Below are 12,857 nucleotides of genomic sequence, written 5' to 3' on the forward strand. Positions count from 1 at the left end.
AATACCGGGAGGATGAATTGTGACGAACGTATTCACTTTCATTGATTGTCACTTGTCACTATTCACTATTCAACTATTCACTGGACTGAATGGGTTCATAATCATGCTTTTATACAGTACATCCATATCCATAAACTGAGGTATCCGTGATTGCTCATCGACTTCTAATCAGAACGCGTATAAACACAGGTGCCAATTTGGAGCGTATGGGTAATCCCAAAATGACAAGATTAAGGTAAGCAGGAAAGCAAACTAAGAGAGGCAGAGAGTAAGTTCGAGAGGACATCATAATTCTCCTGAGTCAGAACCTTGGCCATTTCCTGGGTAGTCGTAGTCGTCCCTCGCGGTGAATCCGGTCTGACGTGCTCGTAGGATAAAGTTTACCAGCAGGACGACCGCGAGACCAACGCCAACGATGGTGGGTCCCCATTTCTCGTAGTAGACTCGCTTGACGTCGCGGCGCTTGCGGATTTTGTCCACTCGCCAGATGTAGAGCACGAGACTGTACAGGAGGGCCAGGGCTGCGAGGATGGTAAATGCCCACGAAGATGCGAATGTGATGTAGTCGTTGCCAAAGTTCAGTAGGGTGGCTGCGATAGTACCCAGAAGAATCGAGAATTCAAGCCATGAGAGGAAGGTCCGCTCCGCGGCAAAGTAGACTTTCGGCTCGACACGGACCGGGACGTGGATACCTAAGATATGTTAGATCTCTCTCAATTACGACGGGGTTTGTATAGACTTACGCTTTCCCTTCGGAGCGATGAATCGCTTCACGGTCCGCTTGTTTCCCATGACAGCAATTCCCCTTTGTTCTGGGGGCGGCATACTGGTTGGCCTTGGTCGGGGAATGAGCGCTATAAGCCCAGACACTACAGCACTTCCAGCTTGCTGCGCGTAGTATTTGGCCAACTGTTTGTAATAATGCATTCCGCCGACTCGTCGCGCCTCTTCCAGTTCATCTGAATCGATAGTATCCTCTTCGTCCGAGTCATACAATGGGTAGTCTTCGTCTCCCGGAAGCGGCTGGGCGGCGATGCGTTCCTCTATATCCAAGGTATTTCCATCTGAATCGGCGAACAGATCATTGCGAGGACCCCTCCGATCGCCATTAGCGAGCCCTTGTCTGTCATCCAATTCGTCGTCGTCGGAGTCATACTCGTCTTCCGGTGTCTCATTGGCTGATAGTGAAGTACTGGCTAGCGGTCGTTCAATACCAAACCGGCGCATCGCGGGCTTTCGAATGTCCACGTCCATCTGTGGCATCCAGAACGGAAGGAGGTTGATGCGATCGGGGAAAAGTGTCGCTGTACCGTGGATGAACTTGCTGAACTTGGGAACCGCTTCTACTAGGTGACTCGCGGTTAAGTCCCTAATCCATTGAGGGGGCTCTTGACCGGCCTGGGTCTGAAGTTTCACTTCGAGGACGGCATAAGGAAACCGTTCCACATCTTCGGGGGGCAACTGGGAGAAAGGAAAATCGACACCGATGTCCATGCGGCGCCAGTTGTCTCCGGCTCTGCGGTGACCATCGAGGTTATCCTCACGAACCATGGTCAACTCAGTATCGAGCGATATACGGACTCTGGCGTCACCCGGCAACTGGAAGGCAGTTCGATGGTAGAAGGTCCGAGTGACAGGCTTCAGCTGTCGTGTGATGACCCGGTATTGGATCTCTTGGGCTAGCTGTTCCAAATTGTTGATTTCGTCTTCACTCTTTTTACCCTCCTTTCTCATCTTGTCGAAAATAGTCTCTGTCGTCAGCGCTCCTGCCATGTAAGAATTGACATTCTTTTCCTTGAGGGAGAAACGGGCCTTGACCGACTTCTCTCCGGTCCAATCCTCGCGATGAGTCTTTCGCTCGACGAAAATTTGGTCACTCTTCATGCCACCGTACCAGCGCAGTCGGATAGCTTCGGCTCCTTCTGTCTTCTTCAACCGTCCTTGGTATAGCTCCCATGTGTCCGGATTATCGTAGTAGATAGAGGTGATAGCAGTATCCTCTTCCTCGAACTCTTTCTGAGGGTTGAAGACGAGCACGGGAAGGTGCTGCTTTGGTCAGCGCCGATCATTAAAGTGAACGTGCATAAACATACCTTAAGAATGATGAGCTTCAGCTCGGTGATATTATCAGGATGAACCCAGTATTTAGTCGTTTGGCGAACGAAGTTTTGCTGTGTACCACCGGCGGAAGAGTCTCCCTTAACCGGGTTTCCTTTGGTGCGAACCAGATCGTAAAGCTTGGACAACTTCACCACGAACGCATCATAATTATCTTTGAAGAAAGGCTTGGCTTTGAGTCGTGCTGCGAAAACTGGCTTGAGATGCCAGCCGGTTTCTTTCTATCGGGAAAAGTCAGCTTGAAGTTCGTATGCACAGACGCTGGGGCCAACAAAGGAAAAAAAAATAAAATAAAAAATAAAGGAGACATCAACGGTGTAAAATGAGCGAGCACATACATCGTGTTTCTTTATAATTTTCTGAAAGCCAGTGTAGTTGAGCTGGGTAAATTTGGCCAAATCATGGACGTCGGCGATGATGTCACTCAAGACCTGCTCAAGGACTAAGAAATCCTCATCGGACGGAGGGCGAATGTTAGAACGGACGCTGAGACGGCGCGATCCCGACGCAGTCGCCGTCTCAAGGCGAGAGACCACATCATTGACTTCCTTTTCACTCGACTGGATGCGACGGACAATTTCCTCGCTTTTAATGCGCTGGAAGTTAAACACTTTGTCCAGTTCACCTTCCAGCAGTGACACGAAGTGTTTCTCGTCCTCTTCCGTCCATGGCTTGCGATCGCGTTTTGAAAATGAAGGGACTGGTTCGGCGACAAAGTCGGTCCTCAGAGCTCTTTTCAATTCATCGTAGGCGATGTAGTACCAGTAGTACTCCTTGATCATCGACGATCGGAGATGCTCTCCGAACCTTGAGAGGTGGGGACAGTTAGTCAGGCAACCATTGAGCTTGGAAGGAAGCGTCTACTCACCTCATGATGGATTAACTCGGAGTGGAATGAAATTTACTAGGGAGAAAGGATTCTTGGAGATGATGAAGCGGGGAGAGGGGATGTTAGATGTGGGAAAAGAGCATCATGAAATGCGCGAGAAAAGGCAAAGGAAGGAAAAAGGCAAGAGGTCGGTAGCTTATGATATGGGAACCAAATTTAACACGGAGTGGAGATCTGACACTGACTAGCATGCAGTGAACTATGTATGTAGTGGCGAAAAGAAAATTTCCTTTTTTCTCTTTTTCTGTTTTTTTTTCAAATTCCTAGCCCTTTCAGTTCAGGGGATAGACTAGTACTCGGTGATGGTACAGAGAGAAAGAGAGAAGAGGGAGATACTGCAACTGTACCTCGACATCACGAGTCTGGAGCGGAGCTCAAAGTAGACTAGCCTCTCCGGCTAAAACGTTAGTCCCAGCCGTATTGACGTATGGTTATTACGGGGTCCGCTTACCTTCCTATGCATTGACCACTAGAAAGCGACCCGATAGGAGATAGCTTTAATAACCGATATTAGTCTATTTCCATGATCGTCTTAGTCCACGCACGTTTTGTGACCCGATTTGTCCATTATACCACCCTGGTCCGTCCCGATTCAAGGGTAAGAGGCTAAGACTGTCTGGCAAACCCATCACAGCCACTCGCCCAAGCATGTGCTCGGTTGAGTGGAGTCCCTTTGCCTGCCTTAGCGCCTACTATTTTCGAAGCTAAACGTCCGGTCGAAATGGAATGCTAAAAGTTTTCCTTTTGACTCGTAATTATCAATCAGTCAAATCAATCAATCATCCTCTCTCCCTTGCCGTTAGGACTCGACCTGCCGTACTAGGTATGGAATCCGTGAGTGAGCCTGCACCGATAGCTACCTTCCCAAATTAACCGGCGCGGTGAAGCAAGGTCATAGTCACGGCGTTTGGCTGTCTCTCGCGCCCTCTTTCTCTACGTAAAAGAAATTTATATGCGTAATAGACTAACCGTGCATGTGGGAGATCCATATATAAAAGACTCGGAGGAGTTCACTCCGAACAGTTCAACGGCAATCAATCTGCCACGGGGTGAAACTCCGCGAAAGTCGTTCTGTGAATAGTTCCGGCAACCCCTAAAACCCGCTGCTGGGAAAGATCCGAAGACGGCGGAAGAGAAAAGAACAATGAAGATTACCAACAAATACATAAATAAACAGTGTCTCATCAGGACTCCGGGCGCAGTTGCGACATTTCCTCCGCGGGCGGACTGGTACAGTAATTTGCATTATGAATCATAGTGCAAGGACCTCAGATATTGACGGGCGAAGGCCACAGTCCAGATCCACAGTGGGACATGATTTAGACTGCAGGCCACGGAAAACATAGGCTCCACAAGCCAATCGGCATGTTGCTCAATTGTTTCTACCCAAGTCGACTACAAGGGAGTCGAGGGACTGACAGGGAAGATGCTGCAGTCTCCGTCTCTCTCATAATGCAAGAATCATCCGATCTCATACCAAGGCACACGTGCAGTATTTCCCATTTTGGCCACCACTGAGATCATACCGGTTTGCTCGTAAAAAGGGATATTGGCGCAACTGCAGCGTTTCGTATTTCGTACCAAACCCGGCTTGTTCTTGGCGTGCATAAGAGAACAAGTACAATAAAAAAAGAAAAAAAAAAAAAAAAAAAAGAGAGAGAGAGAGAGAGAGAGAGAGAGAGAGAGAGACGATTGGGTAGTTGACATGCTAACGGCAGATGATGATGTTAATAATGAGAAATCGTTAAGAGAAAAAGGGCAATATATGAACAAGGATTCAATTTGTGGCAACGATAACCGACCTGCCTGGCTGTATGTAAAAGTACCGTCTGCTCTATGTTAAGGAAAGAAATGGATGATAGAATACAAAGCAAGTCACGCTGTACTACAGAAGTAAACGATATAGGTGCGCCTGTAATAAGGTCCGCCCATTGGCGAGCATATAAAACAGCTTTTGTTTTGTTTCAATTGCCTTGATTGCCTTTACGGCGTTATTACGTTGAGTCCGTCCCTATAAGGCTGTAGCTTTCAGCTCCCAAAAGATTACTTTATTTCCGATCCCATTTGAATCCAGCAAATCATTGCATTAGCTCCCGGGATACAGTTCACCAGTTTTACGGGTGCGTAAGCTGATCTGCTTGCTTAAGCATATCTATGCTAGCCCCTCTCTTGGCGTAGATGAGGGGTTTGATTGGAAAATGCTATCGGCGGTCCGTGTTGAAGCGTCAACAGTTAATAAAGGATGAAGAGAGCTTCACTAATCTAGCCCAAATATTGGCTCTATGCTCAGCATAACATTTGTCATGGAGTCGGATCCAAGATCAATCAAGGCTGCGCCATATCTTAGCATATGCCAATTGGTCGAACTGGTAAACAGCAGTTGGTCTATCGCGACGTCGCAAATCGTGCATCATCATATTTTGACGTTGGATATTTGCGCAGCCTGAGGCTATCCACTTGCCATAACTTAGATGTCAGTCTCTCCTCTACAGACTCTCTTCGAAACCACTTGGCTGGCCTTGCCCCACTGTCGTTTGGGAATGCTTGAAGTCGAAGCAAAGACTAGTAGCAGTAGGATGTTATGGATCAAAATAAAGGTAATACGAGAAAGGCTACAGACAATCGAGCTAATTCTCGACTTGGCAATGTTCGTTTCCTCAAACTCAGAGTAAAAAGGAGGCGAGACTGGGAAAGAAGAAAGAGAAGAGAAGGAAAGAAGGAGGAGAACAATAAAGGGAAGCGAGATCATTGTTAAAGTCCACGAGCCCTGTAGAGCTAATTCATTCTCAAAAACCAGGCCAGCCGCAGAAACACATTTACAAGTGTTTCCCCTTATAGCAAGCCGCATGATTGCACCACCCGAGACATTTGTTCTTAAGGTCCTTCGTATGGAATATCTCATATAAAAGATCTTACCACAATATAGATAGATTCTAGATATCAGGATGTCTAGACATCAATTCAATTATTATCATTTTCGCTCGCTTGGTCTTTCTACACTAGGGATCACGCACACCCCTTATCCTATATTAGGCAGGGCGTACAACGAGCATACTCATTGACGAGTAACTGACGAAGTACCTGTTATACCAGAAATTAGAAGACAAATCATGAAATTCACATGCCATTGCCTTGAATTGAGCATGGCCCTTCGATTCTGCATTCAATCTGAAACGGACAACTCCCATAATCACTTGTTCACGTACTGCGGGAGGCCACTATTGATTATCTCTTGGTATGATATAATCTGCTTGGCCTCTTTTGTTGACTTATCAGTATCTTCGAGGACATCCTTAAGATGCATTCTATGAGAGCAGGGCGACTGTAGGATAGGTTTAGTGTTATGGTCTCTCCCACCTGAAGAGAGGCGAGTATTGAATCCCGACAGTTACAAAATCCCCGATTCATCGGATATTGGATGTAGAGGTGATATGAAGCCCGCTGAGTTTGGAACTTGGAGGACATGCTGTCTTTTAAATCAGATCTAATAGAAACTATCAATGAAAAAAGAAGAGATGATCACATCCCAAACACGTAATCAAAGATTATTTTAAGAAGTCACAAACACATCAGGGGGGGGAGTGTTATATATGACAGTCTCTATTCTTCCATGGCTTTGCTTAACTGCCGAGTTGGGTTTCATGACCACTCAATTTAAGATGAAGTAGACAAAACCTGTAAGGAAATATTTGGAATCTGTATATACGACCAAGCAAAAGGTTACAACTATAAAAGAATGGTCGGACAGTCATTTTGTTACTGTGGAATCTTAAAAATTGCTCAAGAAGAAGTCGAAATAACGATGCACAGATAGCTCTTACCCTATCAAAGCTACTCAATTAAAAAATATCCTTGATTCCTTACTATCTAACCACACTCACATCTTAAATAACTGGGGCTCCGAACTGTACGGTACAGGAGTGGCACCCTTCGGCTTCGGCAAAAGCCTTTCTCTACCGCTACCGAGGGACTTAAGACAGCAACAGTTCCCCTACTTTCAATTACCGACTCGGTTAGGTATCAATGCGGTATGTTAGAAAAGGATTGAATAAGATACTAAATTCGGAATTGTTATCCCACTAAAGGGAGACCATGTGAAAAGTGAAACCAAAAGAGAGATTACGACGCTGACAGTCCAACGTTCAAGAAGACCAATCAAGACCATTAAGCAACGACTGAAAGAAAACGACGCCCGCGGTGCATGGGAATCCACATTATCGGAAGTGCCGGTGGGTCGCCCCATGGGCGTTCAATTGACTGGGGGGCCTTAGACTAGTACGCTATCGAGTTAGATAGCTTCTTCGCTACTCGTAACGAGGCTTGAAGAATGCTGTTATTGGTTGTATATTGCGGTCAAGGATCAGTTCCAACAGATTCTTCTACAAAGCTACTAAGGAATTCAATTTGCGTCGTGGTTTCGGTACTCCGTTCTCGCCCGTCGTTCGGGGAGATCCATTCGACGGATTCGGAATCCCCCCAGACGGAAAGAAAAACAAACAGGAAAAAAAAAAAAAAAAAAAAAAACCCATGAAAACATTCTTCGATGAGTGAGAGGCGTGTAATCATCATGGAGCCTGAATGGGAATGAATAGGGATATCTAAGCTTAAATAACCGAGATAGTACAATCTAACCCTGAGTTCGGGACTTCTCCGGGAATTCAACATATCGCCTCTAATTGCTGCTATGTACGATGTACATACCTGACGTTTAGTACTTCCGTGACTTTTGATAACTTTCATCTGAAACCGTTAGTGCCCTCGCTTACAGCGCTCGTGGCGGCAGAACTGGAGACCGGGGTTGGCAGTGATGGGGCATTCCCGCGAGTCATACGGAGTATATTGTTTATTAATCTGTTCGATAGTGTGACCCTTGGAATGGTCAAGCATTCCCAGGGAGAAGCCAAGTGCTTAGTAGTTATTTAGCCTTCTGGAGCATTTGCATCGCCAGGACTGAACGTATTGGAAATAATAGTGTTTCGCCCACGGACGAATATACCACCAATCTTGATCTGTTGCTGCTGCTGAATACAGTTGAGATTTAGCGCTGTATTAGTCCGCGTCATCGAAGAGGCTTTTATTGTTTCATGAAGAAAAGTCAATCAATTAGTTTTATCTATGTACATGTACAAGTTGAACGCCATCCCATGCCAGTGGGAACAAAAGCTAAATCAGTCAAATCATCATGCAGGGTCGTAGCTAACCACAAGCTTGGTGGTCGATGTTCTAAGATTCTAAATACCGTACTCATAACTGGATGAGATCCACTTCCGAAAAGTCCGGCGGACTGCGACTGAAGATCGTGCGGCACTTGCCGTCCAATGCCTGGTACTCGTTGCTGATCCAGATGTGCTTGCTGAACCGCTGAGTCCGGTACACTTCGTCATCACTGACTCCGAGATCGTCCCGGGGAATCCAGATCACGGGACGCTTGGCTCGCAGCGCATCGTGCTGGAAGGCTCGCTGAACTAGCTGGTCACGTTCTTCCGGCGTGAGATCTTCCAGCTCGTCATGGATACCAGCAAAAAGTGCTGGGCCCACTTGATTGGTGGGAGGGGCTTGGGCCTCAGCATCCTCTGCTACCTTCTCACGAATCCGCTGCACCGTCGGGATCGAGCTGTCGGAGTTGGCTCCGAAATACTTCGACCGTCCTCGTGAAGACCTGTCAGCCCACGACTGACGCTTAGGCCCGAGACTAGGTCGCCTGGCCTGGGATTCAGTACGTCGTTCTATGCTAGCTTCAATATCCTTCAGCTCGATATCATGAGTTGCTCGATCCGTCTGACGGCCCCGATGTTCTTCGTGGTCAGACAGTTGACCTTTGTCAGCGTTCAATTCATCATCTTGGAGCAATCCAAGCCGAACACGTTGGGCACGCTCAAATTCCTCATCACGACGCACCGCTTCATCCTCCAAAGTGATTGGTAGATAACGGATCAGGGGGCCGAAGGCATCATTCAGCAGAAGTTGGTACCCGACTGTGAGGATAAGAACGACAATCATACAAATGGCTTGGCCCTTGCACGCAACCGTGCCCTGCACGTCGCGAACCAAAAAGAATAGACCGATTAAGCTCACTTCCATAAAATATATGCCGGTGAACAACTGGTTGATCGCCTTAGGGAAAAGCAGTCCACCGGTGTCAAAGCGAAATTTGGTGACATATAGCGTGTTATACCGGTAAACAAACCAAAATAAGCCGAACGTGATGACATTGAACACAAGGATGAGAGGCGAGATAACACAGTAAATAAGTCCTATAGATCAACCGTCAGTGCCATCAGTCGTGTCCAAAAAAAAAAAAAAAACCAGCAATGGCAAAGCAAAGAGAGACATACCTATGGATGCAAGTGTGGTGTACACCGGAAAGAAAGTTCCCCACTGCATCTGGCTCAAATTCGTAGTCCGTGCCCATTTTGTCCGGGCCGTGGTGTCGAGCAAGGGTCCAAGGATAAACCAGCTTACTAAGTTCACGACCTGGACCAACGCACCAGCGCTCACCGACATCGCCTGAAGAATCATGTATGAAAAGAAATAATTGCTAGAAAGAGGAATATTCTCCGCAAGCAGTTGAGGCCAGCTTGTGACATTCGTGACGTTACTGATGATGGTCGAGAAACTGGACGAGATTGCGACGACCAGAAATAGCTGAACGAATAGGAACGCGAAATAATAATTCTGAACTGTGAGCTCAACGGCCATGCCTGTATGAACGCCCTGGGTTCGACAGAGGAACCGGAGGATTAAAGGTAACACAGCCATCAGAATGGCCAAAAACAGTGCAGGCAGAATACCTTGCACAGCAGAGATAACCCAGTCTGGTAATTTGGAAATCCATTTCAGCCACGTAAACGCTTCCTCCAAGTATGACAGCTGGGACAGTAAACCAGTGAAGGCCACAGGAAAAGCCCACCCGATCACCATCGCGCAGACAATGGCCAGAATACCAAAGGTTCGCAGGTAGCGCTCCCACCATCTGATTGACATGTTGTCCCAGATTACGTCGTCTGGAGAAATTTCCACAACGCGAGGAGCCATTTGTTTGGGGACATGATGACTGACTGCCTGACAAGCCATATGTGCAGCCACCTGGTGATTGAATTGAATGAAGGCAGAATTCATCAGGGGAAATTTCTCGGGGGTTTGTTGATCCACCTCAATCTCTAAGTTCAAACGAGCTACTTCCTTCCGGCAGTAATCGATAGTGTCTACCTTCTTGCCTATAAGCGGGAGGGAGGGCATCCAGCTAAGACCAAAGATTGGCAGTCGCATGGTATCACGGTCCTTTGGCTTGATATATTTTTTCCATAGAGGTTCTCCGAAGTCATTGTCAAAGTCTTCGTTGTAGGCGATTGGATATTCCTCTCCTTCCAATCGTTCGCCTTCGGTCCGAGTTCTTCGGCTATCCCTCTTGTTTTTCTCTTTGTCTGTCGGTGCATCGTTCCTCTCCTCATCAATCGAGCAGCTTTCGCGTTGTGTTAAAGGAAACTCATCAGGCTGGCTTCTGTGGCTCAGTTTAGAATTGCTTGATCCTGTACTCTTCCAGAAAGGCCTTTTAGATTTGGATCCAGCCTCGTCTGTGACGCCCGAAGTTGTGCCATTTGTGCGCGCTTGAGAACAGTCTACAACATCCACACTACCAGACTCAGACCGAGGGTAATCTATTGAGCGTGAGCCATTCTGAGGAGCAATCGAGGCGTCTGGTACAAAACCACCAGACCGAGCCAACTTTCCATCTAATCCACCTTCAACCTTCTTGAAGCCTTCAAGGACAGACTTTCCAAGCTTGCCCACACCGTGACCAACGGCTCCTGCGGCCTCCATGGCGGGGTCAAATGGGTTCAGTCTTCTTCGTTTCCCTGTCTCAGTCTGATCCTTTGAGTCATCATGATGCAAGACCTGGGCGAGAGTATGCGCTTGATGTGGGTCACCAGAACTGATACCAGCATCCATAGCCATCAGTGAAGCTTTCCTGTCCGTATCCTGCTGCTCCTCTTTAGCAGTCTTTCTTGCTTTAACCCCAGACTTTTTCGCCTCGGCCTTCGCCTGTTTCAACTGAGCTTTCTTGCATTTAATTACCAAGTCTGTCTCCGCAGCCTCAAGTTTCAGAGCCAACGCATCCCGCAGCTTCACTTTTTCGTTAAGGTCGTCGAAGTTGCGGTTGATCCAGATGTTGCGAACACCACCAGGGAAGACATCAAAAAGTGAAGCGAGAGCATCCACTGTGAGCCACCTTTCTGGGATTGCTGTCACCAGAACTGTCGTCGCAGAGGCTCGTAGACGGTGTTGGGGAGATGTCAAGTAGGCTTGTCGTAAGCGTATATAATTTCTCAGCTCGTCATAAAACACTGCGCATACGTAGACAATGGTGATGATAGCCATGATCAAGTGTCCCCAGTAACGGCTGGTGTTCTCTGGGGTTACATTGCCCCAGGCAAGTTGATCCAGGCCAGTAACATTCCATGTACCGCCAGTCTCAGTTCCGTTTTTATAATGTCGGTCTTTGCCGCCAGCTTTATTCAAGGGTAGCAGAACCGGTAAAATGATGCAACCCAGGGGCACAAAAATCTTGAGAAGCATGCGCAGGTATCGCAAAAAGAAATATGCATCCAGACCACATTTTTGTATGAACTCAGTACTAGAGGTACGAAATACAGGCCCAATCCATCGGAAAAGACCAGGCGGGGATGGTTCGGTACGCTCTCTGTCCGGCACAAGGTAGGTTCTAGGTTGGCTAACAAGTCAATGTTAGCATTTGCGCTCATCCACAGTAACTGTCGCACTCACTAGATGCGGGTGAGCTTCGATTTGAGAAGCAAGAAGAGTAGAAATTCCACTGCGAAAATGACGATAGCAGTAGCTAAGGATGCGAGGAAAGTGTCGATTGTGACACCCTCACTCTTTTGACCGGTGCCACCGGCGTGTTCAAGGGCCGACCCAAGATCTTGGGCCATGGCTATCGATAATGACGCTCATGCAACTGTTCGCCGATTAAAAGAGAGTGTGAGTGTGTGAGAGTGTGCGTGGGAGAGAAATGGAACCCGAGGGCCCAAAAACGAAAAGAGGAAGTAGAAGCAGAAAGAAAAAAAAATTGTAGATCTAATCAGCGTTCATAGGACAGTGTAGAAAAGTAAGTAGCGACGAGACTCTCAAACTCATCACAAAATTAATTGTATGGGTTCAGACAATACGCAGCTTCAGAGTCACGAACTGCAAAACTGGGGTCGCATTGTGTTGGAAGTGTGTAAGTGGATGAGGTCAGGGTGACACTGTCCTTTTGCCTTGATTGCAAAGAGGAACGCAGTCAAAAGTGGGCGGCGAAGAAAAAGACGAAGATATCTGGAGAACCAGAGTATATAAAGGCATGACAGTAGCGGCGTTGACGGTGTAATGAATCAACCATTCATCGTTCAGGTTGCCGCCAAGTCAACAGGGAAGAAGCGCCACGATTTGTGGGAAAAGTGCTGGGGTTGGGCGGATCTCTTCCACCAAGAATGACATCAGGCGCCTGCTGAAACTAGCAGTTTGGCCTGAGGTCCCGGCGCTTGCTGGTGTTTCAACTTCCCCTGAATTTAATTGAAGGATTAGGCCACGAAATTATGGGCGATCCTCCCCCATTACCTCCCCTAGCTAAATACCAGCGGTAAGGACAATGCATAACTGATGTGTTAAAGCAGCATGCCAATTTATTTAGGGAAGACGCCAGTCCTTTTGTCTCTTTTCGCTGCTCGTTTCGTGACGATCTTGAATGTCGATACTTTCTGTATTAGGAATGTGGAGCTATGCCGCCTTTGGTATAGTCCCAGCCCTAAGGGGTCAGGGCAGTTACATTTTATTGGCTATAAGAAGGTGG

General features: G+C 47.3%; 2 protein-coding genes across 2 annotated transcripts; both read right to left on the reverse strand.

Moving 5' to 3' along the window:
* Positions 1–5: 5 nt before the first annotated feature.
* Positions 6–3,300, reverse strand: vtc4 (putative vacuolar transporter chaperone (Vtc4)). The gene is made up of 5 exons (XM_032064372.1): positions 2,987–3,300; positions 2,457–2,925; positions 2,094–2,339; positions 744–2,046; positions 6–692 (listed from the first exon to the last, which is right to left on the reverse strand). The coding sequence occupies exons 1-5, from the start codon at positions 2,989–2,991 to the stop codon at positions 286–288; spliced, it is 2,430 nt and encodes an 809-aa protein (XP_031928452.1). The 5' UTR covers positions 2,992–3,300; the 3' UTR covers positions 6–285.
* Positions 3,301–8,095: 4,795 nt separating this feature from the next.
* Positions 8,096–12,272, reverse strand: BDV27DRAFT_105141 (putative DUF221 domain protein). Its single transcript, XM_032064373.1, has 3 exons — positions 11,792–12,272; positions 9,343–11,738; positions 8,096–9,261 (listed from the first exon to the last, which is right to left on the reverse strand). Exons 1-3 carry the CDS (start codon positions 11,956–11,958, stop codon positions 8,252–8,254), a joined length of 3,573 nt encoding a protein of 1,190 aa, XP_031928453.1. The 5' UTR covers positions 11,959–12,272; the 3' UTR covers positions 8,096–8,251.
* Between the last annotated feature and the right edge of the window lie 585 nt (positions 12,273–12,857).

The sequence above is a fragment of the Aspergillus caelatus genome (assembly GCF_009193585.1).
Source record: "Aspergillus caelatus strain CBS 763.97 unplaced genomic scaffold BDV27scaffold_70, whole genome shotgun sequence".
Classification (NCBI taxonomy): domain Eukaryota; kingdom Fungi; phylum Ascomycota; class Eurotiomycetes; order Eurotiales; family Aspergillaceae; genus Aspergillus; species Aspergillus caelatus.

Excerpts from the sequence above, each read along its gene's own strand:
- BDV27DRAFT_105141 (XM_032064373.1), bottom strand. The coding sequence starts at position 11,958 with ATGGCCCAAGATCTTGGGTCGGCCCTTGAACACGCCGGTGGCACCGGT. Across the intron at positions 11,739-11,791 it reads TCGAAGCTCACCCGCATCTA|CCAACCTAGAACCTACCTTG; the intron begins GTGAGTGCGACA and ends TTGACTTGTTAG. Across the intron at positions 9,262-9,342 it reads CACCACACTTGCATCCATAG|GACTTATTTACTGTGTTATC; the intron begins GTATGTCTCTCT and ends GTTGATCTATAG.
- vtc4 (XM_032064372.1), bottom strand. Across the intron at positions 2,340-2,456 it reads AAATTATAAAGAAACACGAT|AAAGAAACCGGCTGGCATCT; the intron begins GTATGTGCTCGC and ends TTTTCCCGATAG. Across the intron at positions 2,047-2,093 it reads TGAAGCTCATCATTCTTAAG|CACCTTCCCGTGCTCGTCTT; the intron begins GTATGTTTATGC and ends TGACCAAAGCAG.